The sequence below is a fragment of the Eptesicus fuscus genome, chromosome 21 (genome assembly GCF_027574615.1).
Source record: "Eptesicus fuscus isolate TK198812 chromosome 21, DD_ASM_mEF_20220401, whole genome shotgun sequence".
Classification (NCBI taxonomy): Eukaryota; Metazoa; Chordata; class Mammalia; order Chiroptera; family Vespertilionidae; genus Eptesicus; species Eptesicus fuscus.
The window spans coordinates 50,015,981-50,042,357 of record NC_072493.1 but is presented as its reverse complement, the minus strand read 5'-3'; the positions used below and the strand labels follow the sequence as shown (position 1 = coordinate 50,042,357).

Below are 26,377 nucleotides of genomic sequence, written 5' to 3'. Positions count from 1 at the left end.
TTCTGTCAGCATGGACAGGTGAACAGATATGGTGGGGTCCCAAACTTTCTGTGCGTTGGAAGGCACAGCTTGATGGCAGAAAATCACTCTTTGTTCAATATTGGCTGATTTTGCATTGCTGACGAAGGCTTTGGGAGAAAGTGTGCATGACTTTGTGGGTCTAATGTGCTGTCTGGTGCCTCTTTTATTGTAGAGGTCAATGGTCGCCCTGAACAGGCGGCCTTTATTGTGCTCCTGTGAACAATATGAATTATATTCTCTGTCACAATATGTATTACATAAGTGTCAGCGATGTTTAGGGTAACTACTCTCCACGCGCTCCAAAGAGGCCATGTGTCATGATGTATGAGGTTTCATAGGCTGGTGTCATTTGTTGTAAGACTCTGAGGTGGAATGAGTTTGGGACACAAACTCTGTTTTCATAGTCATGGTAGACACTGCAGTTAAACTAGATTAAAAGTGCCACTTTTGGACATTATTCCAGGGCCTGTGGCTTGTACGATCTTTGAGAACTTTCTGAGGACCTCCATCACTATTTCCTGTAGCTGGAGTATCTGACAGACAAAATAATCTCATGATTTTTAGCATTTCCCTGGCCCCTTAGGGTGTTCACCTCAAGGTTGTTGCTCAACAGGGAGGACCTCAAAGCTAGGGGAAGGGTAATTCTGTAATCAGCCCCAGGATGTGTCTTTTTGTGGAGCGCGGTTACAGTGTTTGGACAGGTCCAAGGCTTGGACTGATGAGAGGGCACAGTTCTCTCGTGGCCACGTGCAAGTCCGGGCCTGGAAGGCAGAGCCCTCCCAGCACAATTATAGCCAACAGCTGTGGTTGTAAGCTTGACCCTATGGTTCTAACACATGACCCCACGTGCCTAAGTGATATAGGCAGTAAGTAAACAGAGCTTGATCAGGTGCTTATAATTGAGTAGGATCAAAACTCACAAGAATGTTGCAAACATCTTGACCACACCCTTTCTTTGCCTCCTGGCATCTGCTATAAAATAAAGACACGGCTTGTGGGCACTGGCTCTGTCTCTCAGGAGCAGCGTCCAACCGAGACCCAGCTTTCATTCTCTCCTCTGTCTTTTCTAAGCTTGTCACTGCGCAGCAGGAGCAGCAACGTGGGTGCTGACAGCTCCAGGAAGCCACGGGTCCGAAGTGCCTCCTGGCTGTGGGCCTCTATGGAGGCTATGCAACGCTCCTGCAATGGTCCCAGGCCAAAGGTTACAGGCGCCTGCAGGGCCTCACAAACCTGCTCTGCGTCCAACACCTTCACCACAAACTCCAGACATAGCTCTCTCAGTTCCTCCAGCCCATACTCCACAGCTGCTGTCAGCACCTCCACACAGAATGGCGGTGCAGCTTGACACTGTTGGTATACAAGAACTCCAGCACGCCAGGAAGGCCTCAGCTGGTACTGTGCTTAGCACCACTGGGCCAGGCATCCCAGGGCCTGGCTCTGGGCCCAGAAGTCGCTGGAAAAAGTTGCATCTACAGGCCAGCAAGCACCGGTGGGCAAACACCTCCTGCCGCTCTTGACCAACCACAAAGCGAACATCACTGTATAGGCGATAGTTGACGAGGCTTCCGAGTGCTTTGGAAAAGGGCTCAGCTTCCCCACGCACCAGTCCAGGGGTCTCCAGGGAGTCTAGGATGAAATTTTAACAGGGTAAAAACAAGGAATAGGGAAAATCTAAAGCAGGTATAGGGTAAGAGAAACAGGACAACAAAAGGGGGAAAGTGAGGAAGAGTGTTGGCATAAAGGTAAAGTTGAGATAGAGGAAAATGTTGCTAAAGGTAAGATGAAAATAGCATGTAGAACACTAATCCCAAAGTAAAATAAAGAGAAAATAAAATGACACTTTTTTAAAAAAAGGTAAAATAGTAGTAGTAGTAATGCTGATTGAAAATAAAAATGTAATCAATAAGGTAAAATCAAGTGAAGAAAAAAAAAAATTAGTTTCTTAAGTAAAAGATGAAAAAAAAATGTGCAGTAGTGAAGGTCATTCACTTCCTCTCCTGTTCTGTTTGGCACGCCTGTTTCCTAGTCAGGACAGTATTGAAGTTCCCTGCGTTCCACTGCTCCTCAGTGTTGTAGGCCACAGTCCTGATTTTCAAGCAGGCAGTACTTCTCTGTTTCTTATACTCCTTTATTTGCGTTTACACAAGAGTCAATTTGGGAGTCAACCTCTGGGTGGCAGTGTTTTTGGATTGACCTTTGGGTCTATAGGTTCTCTCTAGCTAGTATTCAGATTTTGTTTTCCCTGTGGCACTTAATACTGGTTTGGGGGAATGGGCTGCCCCAGAGCTGGTTCTCTGATCATTATTCCCTGCTCTGATCCCCAGGTTCCACAAAACAACTTTCCCCTGCAGTCTCTTAGAGTGTCCCCAATTGGGTGATCCTATGTATTGGGCTTAGTAATCAAAAGCAAGGATTTAAACAGAAAGAGAGAGAGAGAAGAGCCAGAATAAGTGCGCAAACTCTGCTGCTGTGCACAAGTCTGTGCAGTCTTTTTTCCCCTGGGGTCGAAGCACCCAGCACACTTTTAAAAACTTTTAGGCTGTCCTTTTGTGCCCAGTTCAGCTATGGGTTGCTTTTTAGAGTTCCCTTCTGTTAGCAGCTCTGCGGACCCCCTTCCACATTCGCAGATCATGCCAGCCCCAATGGCCGTGGATTTTTCTGGTGGCAGACTTCCCCAGGTCCTCCAGCTCCCACGTGTGTGTTTCTCCTGCCCGGACCACACACCTCACCTTATCCCAGGCAAAATCTGACCTTTCTGTGAGCAGGTGCAGAGCTCCTTTGAATCGACGTACGCGCCACTTGGGAACCGGTGTTCTCGGGTTCGCAGCTGTTCACTGGGTGCCATAGTTGTAGATTTTCAGGCTTCCGATAACATCCACTTTCCCATTCAAGATGGCGTGGTCTCTCTGTCAGAGCTGGTCGCTCCAGGATGGAACCCAGCAGCAGTGGGGGCTGCCCAGTCGGGAACTTCAGCCGGCCGGCCCCCACAGTCTCCTGAAGTATAGCTGTCCCTAACTCACCAACAAACTCCCCGTGCGACCACTCACTCCCCCTTTGTCCTCGCACTCACACACTGTCTTGCAGTCTGCCCTACCATCGGCAGCCATTTCCCTCTAAACTTCTGGGTATTGGGGTTTATGACGAAAATAAAAGCCTAGGAGAGAAGCTAATCAAGGACTGAACTGTCTCCCTTACGACAGGATATGGACTTTGAGGACGTGGCCATTGCCTTCTCCCAGGAGGAGTGGGGGCTCCTTGATGAGGCTCAGAGACTTCTGTACTGCGATGTGATGCTGGAAGTGTTTGCACTGGTCTCATCTGTGGGTAAGAGCTTCACATTGTCCCAGTGTCCTGAGGTGATTCCCTCTCTTCCTTTATTCTCAAAACAGCTTTCTCTCCCACAGCCAGACCATGGGCTCTTCCATTTTATCCCATTATCCTGTCAAATGTGCTGTGGATGAGAGTGCTGTGTGTGTGGGGAGCCTAGGGCAAAGGTCTCCATGAATATCCCTCACACCCATAGCCTCTGATAGGGCAGGGAGTGTCTGGAGGTCAGGATTGTTACAAACAGCTTAATGGGCCCACACTTGCACTTTCTCTCTCTCTGGGAGGGTGTCTATGTCCACATTCATGGCTTCCACTTCTGCACCATTCCTCCAGCTAAAGACTCTTTGTGACTGCCTGTGCCAGGTGATGGTCTTTACTTGCATGAACCATGGGCGGTTCTTGAAAGACCTCCTTCCATTGTTTGTAATATTCTGTCCCTGAATACTACTGCATGCTGTCTTGCTCTGGGCCAGTGCTGGGTACTCACCTCTGTTGTCCTTCACTAATACTCAGAATATTTGTGTTCTATGTGATTGTACAGTAGAAGGTGCAAGGAGAACCCTGTTTTTTCACAGGGTGAACATGCAGTATGGTCTAAAGCAGGCGTCCTCAAACTATGGCCCGTGGGCCACATGCGGGTGTTTTTGCCGTTTTGTATTTTTACTTCAAAATGAGATATGTGCAGTGTGCATAGGAATTTGTTCATAGTTTTTTTTAAACTATAGTCTGGCCCTCCAACGGTCTGAGGGACAGTGAACTGGCCCCCTGTTTAAAAAGTTCGAGGACCCCTGATCTAAAGGGTTGCCTGGCCCTCCTGAGCTGCAACTGGGGGGAGGTATGACAGAAGGGTGGTGTTTAGATCATACCAGGAATGTGCTCATGTCCAACAAGTTTAGATTGAGTTGCCACTGGCAACACCTGATTTCTACCTTTTCTTTCCCATGCTTGACACTTCTCTGACTTATCTTTTAATCTGTGCCTTCCTCGTATCTGGCTACCTTCACCTTTTTCCCCTTTCTCCATCACGTGTTCCTGTGAACTGCTCTATCTACAGTATTCTCAAATATTGATCTGCATATGTGTTATGAGGTGCACATACGTGCTTCTCTAGAACTTGACACATTACTCTCATTTATTGAATTTTACGTGGAATAAGATGTAAGCAACCTTCTGCACAGCTGGCCCATGTCACCAGCAGACAAGCCCTGTTGAACACTGTTAGCAGACACATGAGCAGACGATCCAGCTTCTGTTCCATGTGGTGCTTGCCATGGTTGTTTCTTATTTTGTTTGAGGTCTTCCCGGTATGGTGATCTTCAGAGGCCCAGATCTTCACAGCAGCATCTTATCAATATTTCCTTCAGATATTTACTGTCAGGCACTTGCATGGAACCGATGTGTTATATGTGCGACACACTTTTGTAATGACACTTCTTCCTGTCACCACAGTCGACATTCATTTCATCACCATTTTTCTCTTTTCAGGTTGTTGGCATAAAACAGATGATGCAGAGGCCTGTTCTGAGCAGAGTGTATCTGTACAAGGGGAGTCACAGGTCAGGGCTTCTAAGAAAGCTCCAGCAACCCAGAGGACCCATCTCTGTGGGAGGTGTTTCTCTGTGTTCAAAGGTATTCTGCACCTGACTGAGTCACAGGCAGCAGACTTTGAGCAGAAAGCCTTCTTCAGTGACGCATGTGTGAGAGACTTCTGTTTCAGTGCAAACCCTCCTCATCAACAGAGGGAAGCCAGTGGAGAGAAGCCCTGGAAAGGAGCTGTGGACAGGGCCTCTTTTGTGACCAACTTCAGCTTCTCCTTATCAGGGCTGCCTTCAACCAGTAGGGAGGTTGGGGGAGACTTCCCAGCCATCTCAGAGCTTCTTCAGCACCAGGCCCCTCTCAACACTGAGGAGCCACACAGTGGCAGTGAGATTTCAGAGGAATTTCTCAATAGAAAAAGGCATCACCAATGGGATGAATGTGAAAAAGCTGCCAGCCACAACCAGAACCTTGTTCAACATAAGGGCATCTGCTCTGGAGAAGTCAGTGATAAGTGTAATACATGTGGGAAAGTGTTTTCATGTATCTTTAACCTCAATCGACCTAGGAGAGGTCACACTGGAGAAAAGTCCTATGAGTGTAATGATTGTGGGAAACTTTTCATTCAAATGTCTCACCTCAGTAAACACCACAGAGTTCACACTGGAGAAAAGCCTTACAAATGCAGTGAATGTGGAAAATCATTTAGGTACAAAAATTACCTCTTTATCCACAAGAGAGTTCACACTGGAGAAAAGCCTTACAAATGCAGTGAATGTGGAAAATCATTTAGCCGCAGTTCTGTCCTGTTTACCCACCAGAAAGTTCACACTGGAGAAAAACCATATCAATGTAGTGTTTGTGGGATGTCCTTCAGTCAGTCCTCAAACCTCAGTAGACACCGCAAAATTCACACTGGAGAAAAACCTTATGAGTGCAGTGAATGTGGGAAGTCCTTCCATCGAAGGTGTTACCTCACTAAACACAGCAAAGTTCACACTGGACAAAAACCATATAAGTGTAGTGAATGTGGTAAATCTTTTAAGGAAAATACTCAACTCCTTATGCACAAGAGAGTTCACACTGGAGAAAAGCTGCATCAGTGTAGTGATTGTGGGAAGTGCTTCAGTCATAGCACTAGCTTCATTCAACACCTCAGAGTTCACACTGGTGAAAAACCTTATGAGTGTAGTGAATGTGGGAAGTGCTTCAGTCAAAGTTGTAGCCTCGTTCAACACCTCAAGAGTTCACACTGGTGAAAAACCTTATGAGTGTAGTGATTGTGGGAAGTGTTTCAGTCAAAGCTCTGACCTCGTTCAATACGTCAGAGTTCACAGTGGTGAAAGACGGTAAGAGTATAGTGATTGTCGGAAGTCATTTGGGCAAATCTCCACTCTCACAGAGCACCAGAGAGTTTACATTAGAGAAGAGCTTTAAATGTTCAGAGAATGTTTTACTTTCTCAGAATAACAACACCAAAGGAGAAGCTTTTACCCCCATTTACCTGAATGCAAACCCCTTTATCAGAACATACACTCTGCTAGATGCCTCCTAAGTTTCAGGTATAAGTGACACTTTCAGAAACTGCATCGCACTTCTTAACCTACTCAGGACTACAACCTGATTTATGTTACTGGAAGAATTTGGAAGATATTTCACCCCAACAACTGATGAGTGTGCATCGGTCACAACCCCTCCATGCTCTGGGGTTGTGCTTGAGAAAATTACGAATATTCTGAGCTCCTGGATGAATCATCATTCCTTTATTTCTGACCAGAGAATTAACCCAGGTTTCGTCCACAGCACCCATCCTCAACTAAGAGCTACCTCTTTCAGGGACATTGTGGGTCTCACCTTATGCTGTGATGAAGTGTTTCAGGTTCCAATTCACGAGCCTGCAAACCTCTTGCTGTCCTCTGGTTTATGACCTTTATGTAAAAGGAGTTTTTTCTTGTGTACCTTTAATTTTGTTGGTCTATTAATTCCTTGGGATGATTGAAAGGAAAGTTGTGTTCGGTCAGCATGGAGAGGTGAACAGATATGGTGGGGTCCCAAACTTTCTGTGCTTTGGAAGGCACAGCTTGATGGCAGAAAATCACTCTTTGTTCAATATTGGCTGATGTTGTATTGCCGACCAAGGCCTTGGGAGAAAGTGTGCATGACTTTGTGGTTCTAAATTGCTGTCTGGTGCCTCTTATTGTAGAGGTCAATGGTCACCCTGAAAAGGTGGCCTTTATTGTGCTCCTGTGAACAATATGAATTATACCAGAGGCCTGGTGCACTAAATTTGTGCACGGGTGTTGGGGGGAGGAAGAGGTGGGATATCCCTCAGGCCAGCCTGCACCCTCTTCAATCTGGGACCCCCTTGAGGGATGTCCAACTGCCCTCTCACAATCCAGGACTGCTGGCTCCCAACTGCTCACCTGCCTGCCTTCCTAATTGCCCCTAACCGCTTCTGCCTGCCAGCCTGATCACCCCCTAACCACCCCTGCCAGCCTGATTGATTCCTAACTGCACCCCTACGAGCGTCTTTGTCCCTATCTTACCCCCTCTTTAGGCCTGGTCACCCCTAACTACCCTCCCCTGCAGGCCAGGTCCCCCCCAACTGCTCTCCCCTACAGGCCCGGTCACCCCCAACTTCCCTCCTCTGCTGGCCTGGTCACCCCTAACTGCCCTCCCTTGCAGGCCTGGTTCCTCCCAACTGCCCTCCCCTACTGGCCATCTTGTGTCCACATGGGGACAGGATCTTTGACCACATGGGGGCAGCTATATTGTGTTTTGGAGTGATGGTCAATCTGCAAATTACTCTTATTAGATAGGATAGAGGCCTGGTGCAAGGGTGGGGGCCAGCTGGTTTGCTCTGAAGGGTGTCCTGGATCAGGGTGGGGGTTCCCTTGGGGCATGGGGCAGCCTGGGTGCAGGGCCTGTGGTGGTTTGCAGGCCGGCCACGCCCCCTGGCGACCCAAGCAGAGTCCCTGGTATCTGGAATTTATTTACCTTCTACAATTGAAACTTTGTAACCTGGAGCGGAGCCAAGCATCCTGTTCGCTCCGTGGCCAGCAGCCATTTCTTTTGGGGTTTGTGTTCTTCTATAATTGAAACTTCGTAGCCTGGAGCGGAGGCCTAGGCCAGCCAGTGCTGCAGAAGCTTTGCTTCCTCAATTGCGGGGGTTAAACCCAAGCCTCCCGCTCTTTCCAGCTCAGCGGTTTTTAATTTAGCTGCTCAAAAAGAACTCTTAAAAAACCTTCCAATGGAGACTGCACATGTGAGGAAGCATCATGACCACCGATGAGCTGTCTGCACACAGGCATGATCTTCACGCCTGCAGGTTCTTGAGAGGGGGTAGCGGTCAGCCAGGGACTTACTGAGCACGGACATTTTGGCCTAAGGGCCTGTGTGTATGTCCGAGGCTTCGTAAACTGCACTGTGCTGGAGTATGGCCCAGAGGCTGTGACAACTCATCTCTTTTGAAGTCAGAACCCACATGGGCTACTTAAACTTGGGGTCAGGAGAAGGCGTCCACTCTGTCATCTGGCCTTTAGATACGGGTTTTTTGTTAGTTTTTTTTTTTTTTTTTTTCCAGAAATGAAGGAGGGTGTATGGTGAGGACACTGATAAAGGGAAAGGATTGGAAATCCTTAGTGTCAGAAAAACAGAGGTTTGTTAGGAGAGGGTGGCATGTCAGCGTAAGACCAGAATCCTAGACGTTTAGACAGAGCTGGGCAGGCTACAGGAGACTTGTCCTTGTCCTTGCTTTTGCTTCTCCAAACGTGACGCTTTTTGCACCCAGTTGCTAAATTGTTTCTGCCCCCTCGCCCATAACCCAAGAGGGGAAGGAAAAAAATAAAACACCCACACAATAACAAATGACGGCACATTAGCTAAATGTCCTTGGCAAATCAGAATCCTCTCCAGCCCAGGAGTGATGGAAACATTACCCACGGCAAAACCAGAATCAGGACTTTGTGAGTCATTTATGCTCTGACTCCATTTAATGAATGTAGTGGCACCTTGTGCCAATGCTTTACTTAGCACGTGAGGGGAATTCTGTATTTCTCAAGGAGTCCATGCGTTAGACTATTTTTAAATTTCAGTGGGTTAAATTATTAAACCAGGATGTTTATTAATTTAGGGCATGGCTTTTCTTACTCAGACTTTTTTTTTTTGTCCTCAGAACAGAGGGGAGAGGGAGAGAGAGAGAGAGAGACATCAACGATGAGAAAGATGGATTGATGCCTTCTACACTCCCCCTACTAGGGATCAAGCCCATATTGCGGGCATGTGCCCTTACCAGGAATCCAGTGGTGACCTCCTAGTTCATGGGACAATGCTCAACCGACTGAGCCACACCAGCTGGAGCCCACTGCAGGCTTCTTACCCCTCCACCCAGTATGAGCATGACAGGATGGCTTACAAGGGCCCACGAGGATGGTCTGGGATTGACTTCACTCATTCTCTGCAGCCTTCTTTCTTTGGTGTAAAAATTTTTATGAAGTCTTTGGCTCTAATCCAGTGCTTTTTCCTATTAGATGTAGACTTTTAGGACACGGCCAACCCTCATGCCCCTCTAGCCGGGGAAGTGGCCTTAATTTGGGGTTCATAAGGATAGTGCTCTGCGTGAGCATCATGATAATTGTATGCGGGGCTTAGGGGGTGGAAGATAATTTGCAGTTACAGGTGCCTCCGCTGACCCAGTGAATTTAAAGGGAAATATATTGCAGCTAACCGGAAATTGAGGCATTCTAATGTCACAAGAAGGACCTCATCTGAGTCTAATTCTGCCTCTGCCACGGAGCAGCACTGAGCTTACTCAACTCGCTTCCTTTCCTCATCGATGCCTCAATGTCCCTGTCAACAGAAGGGACAGGTTGGGGGTCAGAAAGTCTGTGGTTCTGTGATTTCAACAGAGAGGCCTTGCAGGATTCATGGTGATTGGACTTCAAGGCTGGGCTAGGACAGGACAATGTGAAGGCCCAGCACCTGGGGCTCAGGCACCAGCCTCGGTGAAGCCCTGCAGGACAGGCTGGAGGTCTCAGGGACTGAGCTGGCCTACCACCAGGACTGCTGATCTCTGGAGAAGGGAACGTGTTTGTGAAGCACCCTGGGGTCCATGACTCCAGAAGAATGTAGGGGAGACCAAGCCTCCTGCTGGTCCAGGTGTCTGGCTCCAGCTTCCTTCCCAAACAAACACATGGTTTCCTAGGTCCTGAAACCTTGAGACAAAACCTGATACTCCTGCTTTAGTGGCTCTAAACCACAGACTCTCTGTCCCCTTAAACAGGCTCATGGCTAGCTGGCACCCACCATCCGTCACAGGCTAATAACCCTGAGGGCAGGACGGAAAAAAACCTCTAAATTTGTTCAGTGCTGGGAGGGACCTGCCATTGAGTAGAAGATGTAGGCCCAACCAACTGGTCACTCTAGATGGCTACAGCTTTCCCCACTCGTGAAAATGCAAGCTCCCTGTTCTGTGTTTAAGTTACTGCTGCTTGAATGAACTCACTTCTTGGGAATAGGATCCTGGGACTTGTACTGATCCATAATTGTGTGCTCCTCTTCTTCCTTTATTGTATGTAAGGCATTGAACTTGTCTCTATAAACAGAGGCGAAAGAAAAAACAGTCTTGTGTTTAAAATAAAACACGTAACTTGACTCACTGCCTCAGGCTGGGACCTGGCGAGAAAGGCCGGCATTTTTCTGGGACTCGGACATCACGGGGCTCATGACCGTCCTGATCGTGGAGTTGGGGAAATGAGGATCGAAGCACGTGACGTGGGTCTGGGAACCCTAAATGTTGACAAGACCTGCAGAAGCATCGGGGATCAGGCTGTTCATCTTTGGAGAGCAAACCTTGAACCATCTGAACCTCAGCTCAAATGCGTGGGCCTTGACAGGTCAGACCCTGGTGTTCTTGCTTGAAAACAAGTCTGGATTGCGGCAGCTGCTCAGGCTCCTTCAGCCATGAAGCTGATGAGGTCCCACCTAATACGAGGGCTTTTCTGAGAGCTCACTGTGAAGTGAGCAGCCCGTGAACAGTGATGGCTCACAAACCGCTGGGCCCCTGACCACTGACGTTGTTCTGCTCCCAGCGCCCTTGGCTCGGCATCTGGTCTTCTAGTCTGTGGTGGTCTCTTCCCACAGCCCTGCTGCTTGGCCTTGTGCTACAGTGCTTTCCTGTCTGGCTCTGACCGAACCCCACCCGTACACACAAACTCACGGAGGGCAGGCCCCACAACCTTCCCCGTGCTGGGGAAGACTCTGCTCGGAGCAGGCTCAGGAAGCTTGCCTGCTCCCTGGCCCCCTGCAGACACTGTCTAATGCAGAACCATCATCAGATCATCCTCCTGGGTACCAGGCCCTGCTCTTCTAGTTGGCACCTGCCTGCCCTCTGTTGTTCATTTTTACCAGCTGCATTATAGAGAGCCAATTTCAGGCCGCCACCATTTCTATACCAAAACTATAGTGTGGTTTTCCATGTAAACCATCCTTGGTAGGGGGTGAGCCACTTGTAGACGAGAAGAATCCAGGACAACAGTAAAGCAGCACTGTGACCCCTGGGGGCTGGGCCAGTGCCCCTGTGGTCACTGTGACCATGTCTCTGTCCCTCATGGCCAGCCATTCCCGATCACAAGCAAGGACAGTCCAGCAGCACAGCACCGAGGGGTGAAGACCACCCTGGACCCCCCACACACACCCCCTCAGATGCATCTCGGATTACTTGACATCCAAACCAGAAGGTTTCCAACACCAAGCCTCTTCCTCCTGCCTCATTTCTGGCAGCTCCCTCAGACTTGTTGACCAGCATCTCTTACACACTCACTCCCAGTGAATCCAAATCATTAGTGAGGCATGGAGGCCTTCCACAGCTGAGCACCGCCTGCTCCAGCCTTCCCTTCTGCCACTGCCTGCACTTCCCTGCACGCAGACCACACCGTGCTCCAACCTTACCTCCCCCACCTCCTGCCCCACTGGCTAGCCTTGTTCCCATCGGGTTGGCAGCGGAATTCCAGCTCCCACAACCCTGCTGCCTTCTACGCCTCCTTGGAGCTCCTCAACACCTATCTGGTGTGCACACAGCTCTGCTCACATCCCATCACGCCTCCTGGTTCCTGGCCATCAGGCCACTGGTTCTGTGTGCCTCACAGAGCCGACACCACAGCCAGGTCCATGTCCTGTCGGCAGAGGGAGGTCAACCACAGCGTATCCACAACCCTCCCCCAGCCCATTAAGGGGAAATCAGACTCAGAAAGGGCTCAGCCTGCGATCTGAATTCCTTCCATAGGTACCTCTGTCATATTTTTACATTGAACTTAATTCCAAAAGCAGATTAAGAATTGCCTGGCAATGGGCCGTGTCTTTGAAAAGCCAACAAAAGCCAAACACCCCTCCTTGCAGAAAGTTAGAACCATTCCTGGCAAGGAGAGAAGGATGGGCTGAGAAGATGGTCTGTCCCTTGCCCTTGGGACACCAGTGCACCAGGGTGCTCTGCCCAGAACGTGGAGGCCTGGGCGTGGAGCTGGAAGCCAGGAACCTTTGTGGACAGGCGTCGGTCAGCCCGCCCCTTATATGCACTGAGCCTCGTTCTCCGCACTCTCTTCTGGAAGGCTCCAGTTCTTTGCCAATGTCTTGATCTGGCTCCTGAAGTGATGTTTCTCTTCCTCCAAGGTCTGCCTCACGCGGGTGAGCATCTAAAACCCAGATCAGCAAAGTCTCACACCACACGCCCCTGGGACTCCACTGCTGGGAATCTGCTCCCAAAAGAAGAAAAAGGCCACGTCACAAAGAGGTATTTCGGTGTGATCTACACGAGTCGGAAGGGCCAACACAGCCAATGACATGGGGATGGCCAAGTGCGCTTTCCAATCAGGCAGCCACTGCCTCGTGTGGCCACTGAGCACTGAACACGCAGCCAGTCTGAGCTGAGACCTGCCATCAGTGCAACATAGACAACAGGTTCTGGGGACTTAATGTAAACTCACTAATAAGCTGCCATGCAGGAGGTCGTTACCTGTCCACCTCCTGCCGCAGCCTCTGGTTCTCCTGGGCGGCCAGGACCTTGGCCTCCTGCTCCTGCTGCAGGGTCTCCCGGTTGGTGGTCAAGAGCTTCCTCAGCTCCTGCAGCGCCACCTCCTGTTGGAGCTGGTCCTGCTGCCTGAGGCGGGAAACCCACCTGCTAGACACGGACCCGCAGGAGCCTGCACAGCCTCCATGAGTGGCTTCTTTCTGCAGAGCTGAGGGAGGCAGGGATGGGCAGGGGTCTCCTGCAACTCCATGCACTTGACGCTGCTCTCCTGCAGGGCCAGGGAGGCGCCCGCAGCTCCTGGACTGTGCCCTGGAGGGGCTGGTTTTCTTCCTCCACCGCCAGGATCTGGCTGGAGGCTGAAGAGCAAAGTCGAGTCTGAGCCCAGATTTCAGGGCCTCTGCTTCCCCTCTCTGCCCCTGGCCCGAGACAGCCATCCCCCGAGCCCTAGGTCTGATGGCCTGAGGATGGGCAGCTGGAGTGCCCTCCCTTTTCCTAAGGGTGCTGATGCTGTCAGCACCTGAGGGTTCCTCAGGCCGTTGTAGCCCTCCTGCTGGCTTGGCTGGGTCCGTTAGGGGAGCTGCCCAGAGCTTAAGAAGAAAGCAGGTGACCGTGGAGGTGCCAATACAAAACTTCAAGATGCTGGAACCCCTGTTTGCTAATTTTAACCTGACTGTCTATTCAAGGATTGCAGAGACTCACAGAGATGGCAAAGTGATGGTGTGGTCTGTGCCAGTCCTCAGAGTGGGGGACTCAGCTGGGGGTGTGACAGGCACGATCACTGACCAGTATGCCTGGGGGTGTGAGAGGCTCTGGGGTGTGTGCCCAGTACTGCCATCCCCGGGCAAGGTCCGTCTGGTGGAGAGTTTATCAGTTTCACGATCGAATTGAAAGAATGAGACAGGAAATCTAAATTGCTTGAAAAGTCTAAACGAGATAAAAACAAGGTAAACACAGAAAAAGGCAGATTTCCTTCCTTGGTTTTAAGCAGCCAGAAAGGGGCGCACAGATCCGAGAAGAACGCGAGTTCCCAGCCCTTCCTGCCTCCAGCAGGGGCGTGACTGTAGGCAAAGGCATGTCTGAGGGTCAGGTACTCCCTCACCTGTCCTTCCAGGGCCACATCCTCAGCCCTGGGAGCCTCCTCACACTGCACTGCCCCTGGGGCTGCACCCCACCTGCTTCCTATTCACCCCATCTCCTCCCCCCCTCGGGGCTGGAAGGACCTGGAGGGGATGCTGGCTTTCACAGCGCCATGTCACGGGGGACCTTCTCATCGTCCACCCAGGACAGAGGCACAGACCCAGAAGCCAGAACAGACAGAAGACCTCGAGCAACAGGGAGCTCAGTAGGGGAGCAAACGCTCTTTCATGGCCCCAACTCCAGCTCAACTCTCATGACACACAAACACACATGCTCTCAACACACGAACACACACCAAATACTGCGTCCTGATAAGGCTGCTAAGGACACTAACCGCCTAAAACTCCACAAAGTCACAACCTGTGCTCATTCACACGGGACCTGTGCAGCCTTCGCTTTAAAAATGACACTTGTAAAAGTTGGGGTGACCCTGATCAAGGTTCATTGGTTGAGCATTGACCTGTGAATCAGGAGGTCACATGCCCGGGTTGCAGGCTCCATCCCTAGTAGGGGGCATGCAGGAGGCAGCTGATCAATGATTCTCATCACTGATGCTTCTCTGTCCCTCCCTCTTCCTCTCTGAATCAATAAATGTATATATTTGGGGTGAAATATATACAACACGGAGTCCACCCTTTTAACCATTTTCCAGATTACAGTTCTGGGGCATCTGATAGGTTCCCACTGACCTGCACTCGCCCCGCCCACTTCCTGACTGTCAATCCCTCAGGCCAACGCGCTGCGCTCCCGGGAAGTGAGGGTGAGGGACCTCCAGGGACAGCAGTGGGGCTGAGGACAAGCGTCTTTCCCTAAAGGCCAGCGCCCACAGGCTCTCATGATGACAATGTTTATGGGGACAACAGCAATGGTCCGCTCCGGGGTGCTGCGCTCAGGAGCACCAAGAGCCAGAGCAATGAGTATCGTTAAAGGGCACGAGGGCAGGCGCCCGTGGGCCAGGCTGGCTGAGAGCTTCTGTCTCCTCAGGAGACACGCATAGCAATCCCTTGAGGCGGCTCCATTGTCCCCATTTTGCAGATGAGAAAACAGGTTTAAAAGAGGCCGCCTGCAGACTGTCGGGCCTCAGAGGGAGGGTAGAGGAGGGTGGGGATAAGGGGGAGAGATCAACCAAAGGACTTGTGTGCATGCATATGAGCCTAACCAGTGGTCACGGACAACAGGGGGGTGGGGGCATGCGTGGGGAGGGGTTTGGGATGGGAATGGGGGGATGAGGACAAATAGGTGATACCTTAATAAAGAAATTAAAAAAAAATAAAGTATAATATCAAGGATATTAAAAAAAAAAAAAAAAGAGGCCGCCTGGTCAGCAGGTGGTGGAAGGACCCGAAGCCGAGCCTTTCTAACTCAGGAACCCACCACACCATCCACACAAAAGTTCACCCAGCCGAAACCGGTTTGGCTCAGTGGATAGAGCGTCAGCCTGCGGACTCAAGGGTCCCAGGTTCGATTCCAGTCAAGGGCATGTACCTTGGTTGTGGGCATATCCCCAGTAGGGGGTGTGCAGGAGGCAGCTGATTGATGTTTCTCTCTCATCGATGTTTCTACTCTCTATCCCTCTCTCTTCGATGTTTCTAACTATCCCTCTCTCTTCCTCTCTGTAAAAAATCAATAAAATATATTTAAAAAAAAAGTTCACCCACACTTTGTCCCTGGGCTGCCAGCTTAGCAGCAGGCGTGGGAACATCAGGAAGTCTCAGGCCCTGGCCTGCAGGGGCTCACAAACTACACGCAGTGTCCCAATCGGGGGCTTTCCAACCCCACCACCACCCTGGTCTCTGACAAGCTTTGCTCTGAGAGGGTCCCTGCCACCGGCACCACTCGTGTGTCCCACCAGGGGGCAGTGTCCCCATGACCCTGAACTCCCAGAGCAGGGATTCCCGTTTAGCCCACCCCTGGCCCCAGGAGTGCCAGGACACCAAACCACAGAAAGAACTAACTTCTCGCCCAGATTCACAGCTCAGTGAACTGACTTGGGTTTGGAGCTGATGGGACCTTGAAGAGAAGGAATATCTGCCCGCTTTCAACATCCTCCGTGAGGCTTAGGGATGTGGCTCAGAATTGGAAAAGCAGCCCCTCCCCAGACAGCCTGAGGCCTCCTGTGCCTGCAGCGCTCCGAGCACACCTGCCCTGCGCTCCCAGGTGCACGTGTGCTGGGGTTGAGCACAGGACCTGGCTTCCTGTTGGCTGGCTGCCCAGGCCCCCTGCCACCCACCCACCTTCCCCTGGCCACCCGCACACCTTGTATGGGTGCTAGGAGGGGCCCAAACATGAGGGGGAAGGAGAGGCCTAAGAATGAGACAGTTAGCACCCCCTGCCCAGGGAGACAGCAGACCGCACCCATCCTCCCGATTCTGACAAGAACACAGGGAATCGGCCCAGGCTGCTGTTACAATGGAGGTCAGTGACCGCTGGGGAAGGCTCCTGCCATGCAGAGCTTTCAATCCCCCACGGACTGATCTAAGACAGCCTCTGGGGGTCAGCGTGCTGTCTTCTGGAAGCTCCTGGGACTGTCCGCATGGGCGCTGAGAAATCTGGCAACACTATCTTTGTGATTCGTGTCCTGACTTCAAGGCTACTAGACGCTTCATGTTCTCCTTGGGGAGAATGGCAACGGAACAGTTCCAAATGGCCCTTGAATAAAACCCTATGGACTTGGCTGAGGATGGGCTGACCCAGGAGATTCAGAGCCCAGGGCTCAGCTCCCTGGGTGAGGGAGAAGCCGCAGCCAGGCTGGCTCCCCGGCACCAGGGGCTGCTGCCTGCCGTCTGACAGCTGCTCCAGCTCCCAGCTCAGGTGGTTGGGCTGCTTCATCCTCTGGAGGCTAATGGGCCATGTTCTCCCCTGCAGCTCCTTGAGGCACTTCAGGGAAGTGTCCAGGATCCTAGTGCAGGAAGAGGGGAAGAGTGAGGATGCGCCCCGCGGCACCCTCTGGGCAAGCCTGCATCTACCCTCCTTCCCCCAGGATGAAGGGCCCCCGTGCACTGCTCACTTCCTAAAGCACAGCTGCACAGAAGTGACTCCCCGAAGCTGGGAGACCTACATCCACTGAAGGACATGCTGACCCAGTGACCTCGGACGAGGACTCTGAGTGGAGTGTGAGCAACGTGACGCACAGCACAGGGCTGTAAAGCAAGTGATAGGATGCCGGCAGCTCTGGCCCCTGAGCAGGTTTATCACGTCTCGGAAAGGTCGTATGGACTCCCAAATCACAGCTCAACCCACACCCTAAACACCAGCAGAGAGCCTTTTTGCAATGATATCCACCTACATCCATCCTTAGAGAAAAGCAACACAATCAGGCCCTATTTTTCTAACATATATATTGATCTCAGAGTGGAAGGGAGTTGGAGAGGTAGAAACATCAATGAGAGAGAATCATGGATTGGCTGCCTCCCACAGGCCACTCCTGGGGATGGAGCCCACAACCTGGGCATCTGCACTGGCTGGGCAGGCCCTGTCTGTCTGGAGGGCTTTAAGTGGTGCCCACTCAAGGCGCTGAGCTAAGCAAGCGACTCTGCCATCAGCAGGTCACTGTATTGGCCCCAGCACCAACCCAGTAGCGGAAAATGAGAGAAGAACATGACACAAACCTAAAACTGCCCCCATCCGTTGTACACGTGGTGCTAGAGTGTCTGAGGGTACAGCCCCACCTGGTGGGAGGAGTGCACCTGCTGACAGGTATGGGACTTGGCTGAGCTGTTTCCTTAACAAGGAAGGGGTGGGGCTGCGTCTGTTCCATGTTTGAGGGCTGAGTCTAGGCCTCTTAGTTCCACAGTCCCTCCACTGATGTGGGGCCTGGAAATATATGGCTATTCAGGCAAGCCTTTGTTCAGCACACAGTTCCTATATGATTACAAGTGAAAATTAACCACTTAATTCTATTACTGTCTACCCACATTTCTAAAAAGTATTTTGTTCCCATCAGCCTAATTACAGAAATGTGATCTATTCCTTTTAGGTAACAACACATTCATTTTATTTTTTGAAGTCTCACCTAGAGAGCTCAGATCAGGAATTCTCCCCCCTCCCCCGGAAGGTCTGTCAGTCTGTCCCAGGTAACCAGGCCCCTAGTCCCATCCCCTCCTTCCCCAGCGCCACTGGCAGCTACAACACCTGGTTCCTCAAGTTCCTGGGCTGGAAAGCTGGCCCACTCCTGGGCGGTAGAGAAAACTACATTACCCAGAAAGCAATGCGTACACACGAGGCATTTGGTGCTAGTGCATCCGGTTAGGGCGGGACTTCCGGAGTCTTCTTTCAGCGGACATTTTTACTTCTTCCAGCTCAACCCCGGCTCACAGGCTTCAGCGCGCCGATCGCCAGAAGGAGGAGCCGTGGGAGGCCGCGTCCCGCTGGGCAGGGCTGTCAGAGGCGGGTTGAACCCCAACCGGCGGGACTGGGGTCCCCGTGCCCCCCGCCTCCTCTCCGCGGACAGAGCTCCCTCAGCGTCACCCCATCGGCCCTCCCGCCTCGGGGCCGGCGCCGCTCAGCCCCGCAGCCCAGGCCGCAGCGCCCAGAGCAGTGAGTGCCCGTGGGGGGCGCAGGGGGAGGGGAGGCGACGGGCTGCGGTGCCGCCGGGGAGGCCGTGGGGGCTGAGCCGGGAGGGGGAGAGCCAGGCCTGTGTGTGTCTAAAGGCGACAGAGAGGAGGAGCGGCGGCTTCCGGGAGGAGGGTCACTTCCTCCTCAGGGGACGGGCTGGGGGCTGTGAACACAGAGGGACGCGGCCTGAGATGCGGCTCTAACGTCCCCACAACTGCCCAGAGGAGGAGCCGACCACAGGGGAGAGGACAGCAGGGAGGGGGGACCCTGTGACCACAGCCCCCCAGCAGGAGTGCGCCCTGAGGACCCCCTGAGGGGTGCAGGCCTCTCCTGGTCACGTGACCTCGGGCCTGAGCCCTGGGTCCTGGCGGTGGGTGCCGGGCCCTCCACAGACCTTCAGTTCCCACAGGTTCCTGCAGGTGCAGAGCCGCTCAGGGGGCTGGGCTGTGGGGCTGATGTCAGGGCCTCACACTATCGGGGCCTCTGAGGTAGGAGGGTCCTGGGACTGTCCAGCCTCTCGTCTCGGGGAACCTTTGACCTGGGGACTTTGTAGGGGCACCAAGCCCAGAACCCTAAGTCCAGGTCAAGGGTCATATGAGTGGTACCTGATTTTGGCATCCAGTGGAATTGTGGGTGATAGGTCCTTCCATGCATGGGTTCCAGAATGTGCCAAGGCTTGAAGTGAAGACTAAGCTGCTTGAGGGCCCGGCAGGTGTCCAATGTTTAATAATAGGAACTGGAAACAGTGGGACAGGAGTCAAGTCCAGAGCAGCTTTGTGACAACTTGGGTTTCTGTTCTGCTGGTGGAGGGGTCATTGGGGTAATTGGAGCAGAACAGCAGGTGATGTGTCCCAGGTCTCATTAGACTCCTGTGACTGCAGCATGATGCACAGTACGGGTGTGAGGACGGGGGTAGGAAGACTACAATGGAAGCTGCTGTGATGGCCTTGGTGAGTGTGATGGTGACGGGAGCACAGTGGTGGTTGTGGATTCGGAAGAAGCAGTTGCATTAGGGATCAGTGATTTAGGTGTGGCCACCTGGGTTTTCTAATTTTGAGGATTGGAGAGAGAGGTAAGAATTAGAGATAATGTAAAGGTTTGGATTTAGCACCTGAAGGTATGAAAGCACCATCAACTGACATGGAGAAATTCATAATGGGAAAAGTCATCTTCATTAGGGATATGAAATATTTTAATTTTTTCCTGTTAGGGTATGAGATATTTCATGACCATCTGGGACTCTGAGGAGTAGTTAAAAATGAAGACTACTTAAAAAAATAGTAAAGACTGTAGAGCAGAGAGGAATTGTAGATCGTATTTTTATTTTTTCTATTGGAGGTAGAAGAGTAATTTAAAAAAAAAGGTGAGACTGTGGCTGGTGCATATTTACTTCCTAAACACTCACCAGGATTTCTTGTGACCCTTTGTGTGGCCTGGTGTGTTGCATCCAGTTTGGTTGACTTGCTTATGGGCCTGAGTGGGCATCTGGGAGACTCACTGGGCATGGGGGAGAGGGCCGTAAGCAGTGGGACTTGAGTAATGAGGGCTGTGAGTGGAGAAGGGACATCAAGAGCAGCAGCAGGAGAGGTGGGCTCTGGGTAACTGAGTTGATGTGGTTCTCAGTAGGCGAGGTTAAAGGTAAAAACAATTTGTGAGGGAGGCCTTCATAGCAGAACTGAAGGCTGTGCCTTGGGTGTGGGCAATCAGAGTCAGGTTAGTATGTGATACTGTTTGAACATGTCATGCATTCTCTGGAACACACATGCTGAGTAATGACTGAGACCAAGGAGATGTCCATGGGAGCTGGGGCTGTGGGAGTGCAGGTGTGAGGGAGGGTGTGGGAGAAGGAGTGATGTGCTCTTGGAGAGGGAGTGTGAATTCATGGCCACAGATCCCTGATATTGACAAAGAGGGAATGAAGGTTGAGTCCATTTCTGGTGATAACTGGATGATACAACATGGGGAATTTTAGGATAATTCCTGAAAAGACGGGTGTTGTGGCGCTACATGCCAGGTCCAGCATTTAGGTGTCATATTGGTGCACACCTGCCTGTTGTTGGGGTGATACAGTGATCAATAGGAATGGGATAGCATACATCAGTGTCCCCTGGGCTTGAAAATCTGTACTCGCTTGGGGAGGGGAGAAGGGTAAGAGAGAAATACATTACAGAGGAGGTGAGTTAAAATGTTGAAAAGAAGGTGATTAGATAACAATCCCTACTCTTCATGGCGTATATGTGTTGTCATTGAAGCTGTGACTCTGGGAATGCAGCTGTATGAGAGAAGTGGGATGCAAAGAATTATGTGGAACAGGCAGGGCACAGTGTTGGCCTCAGCACCCTAGGATTGGAATCGAAAGGGTGACGAATTATGCTTGTTTTTCGGGGTCTTGGAAGGAGAATCTGTGGGACAACAAGAATATTGCTCCACAAGACCAGTGTCAAATCACTCACATCTCTCTTTATGGCCAACAATTATCTGTACCCTATGTTGGTGACACCCATTGCATTGACCCTAAATGTGAGGCCCTGAGGTCAGGTATAATCAATCTGGATATCTGCTGTATTGCTGTGGGAAGACACAGTATGAGTAGAAATATAAGGAGAGAGTGACTCTGGTGGATGCAAGGCCTGCTATTTTCTGTGATGTGGGGAGTGGAGGGAGCAGATGGACATGGAGAGTGGGAGGTATGATGAAAGTAAAATCCTAGGAGAGAAGCTGATCATGGACCGAACTGTCCCTGTTATGACAGATATGTACTTTGAGGACGTGGCCATTTCCTTCTCTCCGGAGGAGTGGGGACTCCTTGATGAGGCTCAGAGACTTCTGTACTACGATGTGATGCTGGAAGTGTTTGAACTGGTCTCATCTGTGGGTAAGAGCTTCACATTGTCCCTGTGTCCTGAAGTGATGTCCGTTTTTCCTTTATTCTCAAAACATAGCTTTCTCTCTCCCACAGCCAGACCCCGGGTTCTGCTCATTTCTGCCCCTGTCTTGTCAAATGCACTGTGGCTGCCAGAGCTGAGCTGTGTGGAGAGCCCTGACCAGTGGGCTCCAGGAACATCCCTGACACCCATTGCCTCCAAAAGTGCAGAGAGTGTCTGGGAACCGGAGTCTCACAGGCAGCTTAATGGGTCCCATCCTACTCTTCCTCTCCCTGGGAGGGTGACAATACCCACATTTATTCTCTTCTTCCCCTTCCTGTAGGGAAAGGTGCTTTATGACAGCCTATGCCAGGTTATGTTCTTCTCTTCCATGATCCATGGGCTATTCTTGCAAGACCCTTCATCAGTTGTTTGTAGTATTACCTTAGCTGAGGACTATTGTGGGCCAAATTGCTCTGGGCCAGAGCTGGCTGCTCTCCTCCATTGTCTTTCATTAATACTTGGAGTATTTAGAGTATTTATGCATCGGTAGAGTGGAAGATTCAGGGAGAAACCTGGTTTCCTCATAGAGTAAACATGCAACATGGTCTCAGAGGAGGTCTGGCCATGCTGAGTGACAACTGGGGGAAGGTGTGACATAATGGTGGTGGTCAGATGGTACCAGGAACCAGCTAATTTCCAACAGTGTTTAGGGGCAGGTGCCATGGCTACACCCCATTTCTGCCTTCTCTTTCTCATACTTAACACTTTGCGGACTTGCATTTCATCTGTGACTTTCTGGCATCTGGCTACCTTCACCTTTGTCACCATTTTGCATCACCTGTCCCTCTGCACTGCTTCCTCTGCAGTATTCTCCTACATGGATCTCCACATGTGTTAGGAGGTTCACATACATGCTTAAGTCGTCCTCGAATGCCTGCTACTCATTTATTGAATTTTACTTGGAATAAGACATAACCAACTTTATGTACAGCTTGCCCCTGTCATCAGCAGACCAGCGCTGCTGAGCACTCTTAGCAGAAGACTGAGTGGGGAGCATCTTCTCTTCCATGTGGTCCTTGCCATGTGTGTGTCATGTTTCTGGTGAGATCTTCCCTGTTTTGTGACCTTCAGAGGCCGAGACCTTCACAGAAGCTTCTTATTAATCCTTCCTGCACATCTCTTATTTTCAGATAATTTCATAGAACCCATGTATTATGTGCAAAACACTTTAGCAATGGACTTCCCCTGTCACCACAGGTAACAATCAGTTCCTCCCCATTTCTCTGTTTTCAGGTTGCTGGCATAAAACGGATGAGGAGGAGGTCTGTCCTGAGCAGAGCTTATCTGTTCAAGAAGAGTCACAGGTCAGGGCTTCTATGACAGCTCCAGCATCTCAGAGGACCCATCTGTGTAATCGGTGTGTCTCAGAGTTCAAAGATATTCTGCACCTGAGTGAGTCACAAACTGGAGACTTTGAGCAGAAAGCCTTGTTCAGTGATGCATGTGTGAGAGACTTCTGTTTCAATGCAAACCCTCCCCAGCAGCAGAGGGAAGCCAATGGAGAGAAGCCCTGGAAAGAAGACATGGACAGGGCCTTGTTTGTGACCAACTGCACCTTCTACTTACCTTGGGTGCCTTCAAACAGTAGGGAGGTTGGGAACGTCTTCCCAGCCATCTCAGAGCTTCTCCAGCACCAGGCTTCTCTCACCACTGAGGAGCCACACAGTGGCAGTGAGATTTCAGAGGTATTTCTTGTTGGAAAAAGTGTTCACCAGACTTGTAACTGTGAAATATTTGGCAGCCACAACCAGAGATTTGTTCAGCATCAGAGTGCCTGCTCTGGAGAAGTGAAATACCAGTGTAACAGAGGTGGGAGAGTTTTTAAACAAAACTTTCACCTCATTCAGCAAAGAATAATTCACACTGGAGAAAAGCCGTATAAGTGTGCTGATTGTGGGAAGTCCTTTGGACAAAGGTCCAACCTCATTTCACACCACAGAGTTCACACTGGAGAAAAACCCTATGAGTGTTCTGATTGTGGGAAATCTTTTACGAGAAATAATAACCTCCTTAACCACAAGAGAGTTCACACTGGAGAAAAGCCCTATGAGTGTGCTGATTGTGGGAGATCTTTTAGGACAAATAATAACCTCCTAAACCACAAGACAGTTCACACTGGAGAAAAACCCTATGAGTGTTCTGATTGTGGGAAATCTTTTAGGAGAAATAATAACCTCCTTAACCACAAGACAGTTCACACTGGAGAAAAACCCTATGAGTGTACTGATTGTGGGAAATCTTTTAGGAACAATAGTACACTCCTTAACCACAAGGCAGTTCACTCTGGAGAAAAGCCATATGAGTGTACTGATTGTGGGAAGTTTTTCAGGAGAAGGTTTCACCTCATGGAACACATGAGAATTCACACTGGTGAAAAATCTTTTGAATGTAGTGATTGTGGGAAGTTCTTTAGACTCAAGGGGCACCTCATTAAACACCACAGAGTTCACACCGGAGAAAAGCCGTATGAGTGTAGTGATTGTGGAAAGTCCTTTAGACAAAGACGTTCACTAATGGAGCACCACAGAACTCACACTGGAGGGAAGCCATATGAGTGTGATGATTGTGGAAAGTCCTTTAGACAAAGACGTTCGCTCATGGACCACCACAGAACTCACACTGGAGAAAGGCCTCATGAGTGTACTAAATGTGGGAAAAGTTTTAGCAGCAAACCTAGCCTTGTTAGACATCTGAGAATTCACATTGTAGAAAGTTCTTAAATGTCCAGGGGATGTTTTATCTTTCTCACGCTACAACTCTGAAGGAGACTTAAATCCATTTACCTGAATGTAAACCCCTCTTATCTGAACATACACAGTGGGAAATTCCTCATAACGTTGAAGTACAAGTGAGGCTTGAAGGAGCTGCATTGCACTTGCCAACTTTCAAGGACTCCACCTCATTGATGTCACTACAAGTCTTTGTGGCTGAAGTGACCTCCCCACCACCTGGCTCACCTGATCAATGTGCATCAGTCACCACCCCTGGTGCACAGGGAAAAGGAATTCTGTGTTCTCACTTGTGCTTAAGTGAATACTCTGAGCTCTTGGCAGGATCCTCATTCCTTACTCTCTGACTAAGAAATGGACCTGACCCAGGTTTTATCCAGAGCTCCCATTCTCAGCTAAGAAGAGCTGCCTCTTTCAGGGACACTGTGGTTCTCACCTTCTGCTGTGAATTGCTGCAAACTGATTGCTGTCCTCTGCTCTGGTATATGGTGTTTTTGTAATTGTGATTTTGCTTTTGTACCTTTAATTTTGTTGGTTCTATTCACTGCCTGGGTTGCTTTGAAAGCACAGTTGTGATGTGTCAGCATGTAGGCTTAAAAGATATTGTGGGGATCTCAAACTTTCTGTGCTTCAGGAAGGATAGCTTGATGGCAGAAAATCCTTCTTTGTCCAATTTTCTTTGCTTTACTGCCCCAGGCCTGAAATAAAGACCGCATGACTTTGTGTTAGTATTTTTCAGGTTCAATCCCAGCCCAGCATTTTGTCTGGGTGGGATGCATCCAGTCATTGTGTTTCTCTCTCATCCCACTCTCTCAAATAAAAAATAAAAAAGACTGCCCTAAGTGGTTTGGCTCAATGGATACAGCGTCGGCCTGTGGACTGAAGGGTCCCAGGTTCAATTCTGGTCAAGGGCATGTACCTTGGTTGCGGGCACATCCCCAGCAGGGGTTGTGCAGGAGGCAGCTGATGGGTGTTTCTCTCTCATCAGTGTTTCTAACACTCAATCCCTCTGCCTTCATCTCTATGGAAACTCAATAAAATATATTTTAAAAATAAATAAAAATAAATTTAAAAAAGACCATCCACCCTTCTTCGTTGAGATGGGCCTCAGCCTGCACAGCCCACCTTTCCTCACTCTCTCTTGCCTTTGCCCTGGATGTTCCCTCTGCAGCTGGCCACGATGTGTCCTGCCAGAAGCTGGCAGAGAGGAGCCCCAGGCAGGCCCCTGGGAGGGGTTGGGGTTCTGTGTCCACCTGAGAGGAGCTGGCCAGAGTTCTGCTGTCTCCATCCAGAGGTCTCTCCAGCCTGCTCTCCCCGTCCCCAGGCCCCTGGCCTGCTGCAACTGAGTCTACTTTCTCTGGGAGAATTCCCTGATGCTTTGGGCCCCAAATAGTTCACCTCAGGAAAAGTCTGCCTCTAGCAATACCACATACACCCCTGAGACCCACTGGTGTTCTTTGAGTCTATTTTTGCATTTTTGGGGTAATATTTTACTTGGATTTTATTAAAAATTAGAGGCCCGGTGCATGAAAATTCATGTATTGGGTGGGGGGGGGGTCACTCAGCCTGATCTGCCCCCCTCACAGTCCAGAGCCCTCACAGATGTCCTACTGACAGCTTAGGCTCGCTCCTCTGTGTGAGGCGACTGGCTGATCAGGTATATCGATACTTTCTGGAGGCAGCACGGTCTCCTTCCTTATTTCTTTCCTCTGTGGTTGGAAGACAGGGGACTAAAAGGTGGGAACAGAACTGTGGCTGTGCCTGGGGCTTTTGTAGGCAGCAGAAATAGGGAGAGGGCTGGGGAAAGTCTAGACACATTTCCTTCGATTGTCCTCCCTCCGGGCCCCTCCCCCTGTTTTTTCCTTCTGATGGTGAACGCTTGGACCTCGGACCGACTGGAGCCCAGTGATCCCCGGGGGTATGCAGCCCCCTCACTTCTCAGCTGAACGTACAGCCGCCTCACATTCCAAGTGAATGTTTTCAAGTGGCTAAAGCGCTGGGAATCCACAGCTCTGGCCTCTCCCCTCTTGGTTTCCTCTTGGGTCCGTTTCAAAGTTCACTGAGACACAGAAGCAGCTCTGCATTAGTGGGAGGATGCACGCAGGCAACGCCAAGTCCCAGGT

At 50.5% G+C, this 26,377-nt stretch overlaps 1 protein-coding gene and 1 pseudogene across 1 annotated transcript; one reads left to right on the top strand and one right to left on the bottom strand.

Moving 5' to 3' along the window:
- The first annotated feature begins 764 nt into the window (after positions 1-764).
- On the top strand, positions 765-25,271 carry LOC114229470 (zinc finger protein OZF-like). Its single transcript, XM_054710239.1, has 3 exons — positions 765-1,510; positions 3,222-3,345; positions 22,759-25,271. The coding sequence occupies exons 2-3, from the start codon at positions 3,225-3,227 to the stop codon at positions 24,243-24,245; spliced, it is 1,608 nt and encodes a 535-aa protein (XP_054566214.1). The 5' UTR covers positions 765-1,510; positions 3,222-3,224; the 3' UTR covers positions 24,246-25,271.
- On the bottom strand, positions 1,036-3,128 carry LOC129147576 (BTB/POZ domain-containing protein 19-like; annotated as a pseudogene).
- Positions 25,272-26,377: the final 1,106 nt, after the last annotated feature.

What these genes read in the sequence shown, in the direction of transcription:
- LOC114229470 (XM_054710239.1), top strand. Translation starts at nt 3,225, where the DNA reads ATGGACTTTGAGGACGTGGCCATTGCCTTCTCCCAGGAGGAGTGGGGG. An exon ending in TGCACTGGTCTCATCTGTGG is followed by an intron (nt 3,346 to 22,758) that starts GTAAGAGCTTCA and finishes CTCTGTTTTCAG; the next exon opens with GTTGCTGGCATAAAACGGAT.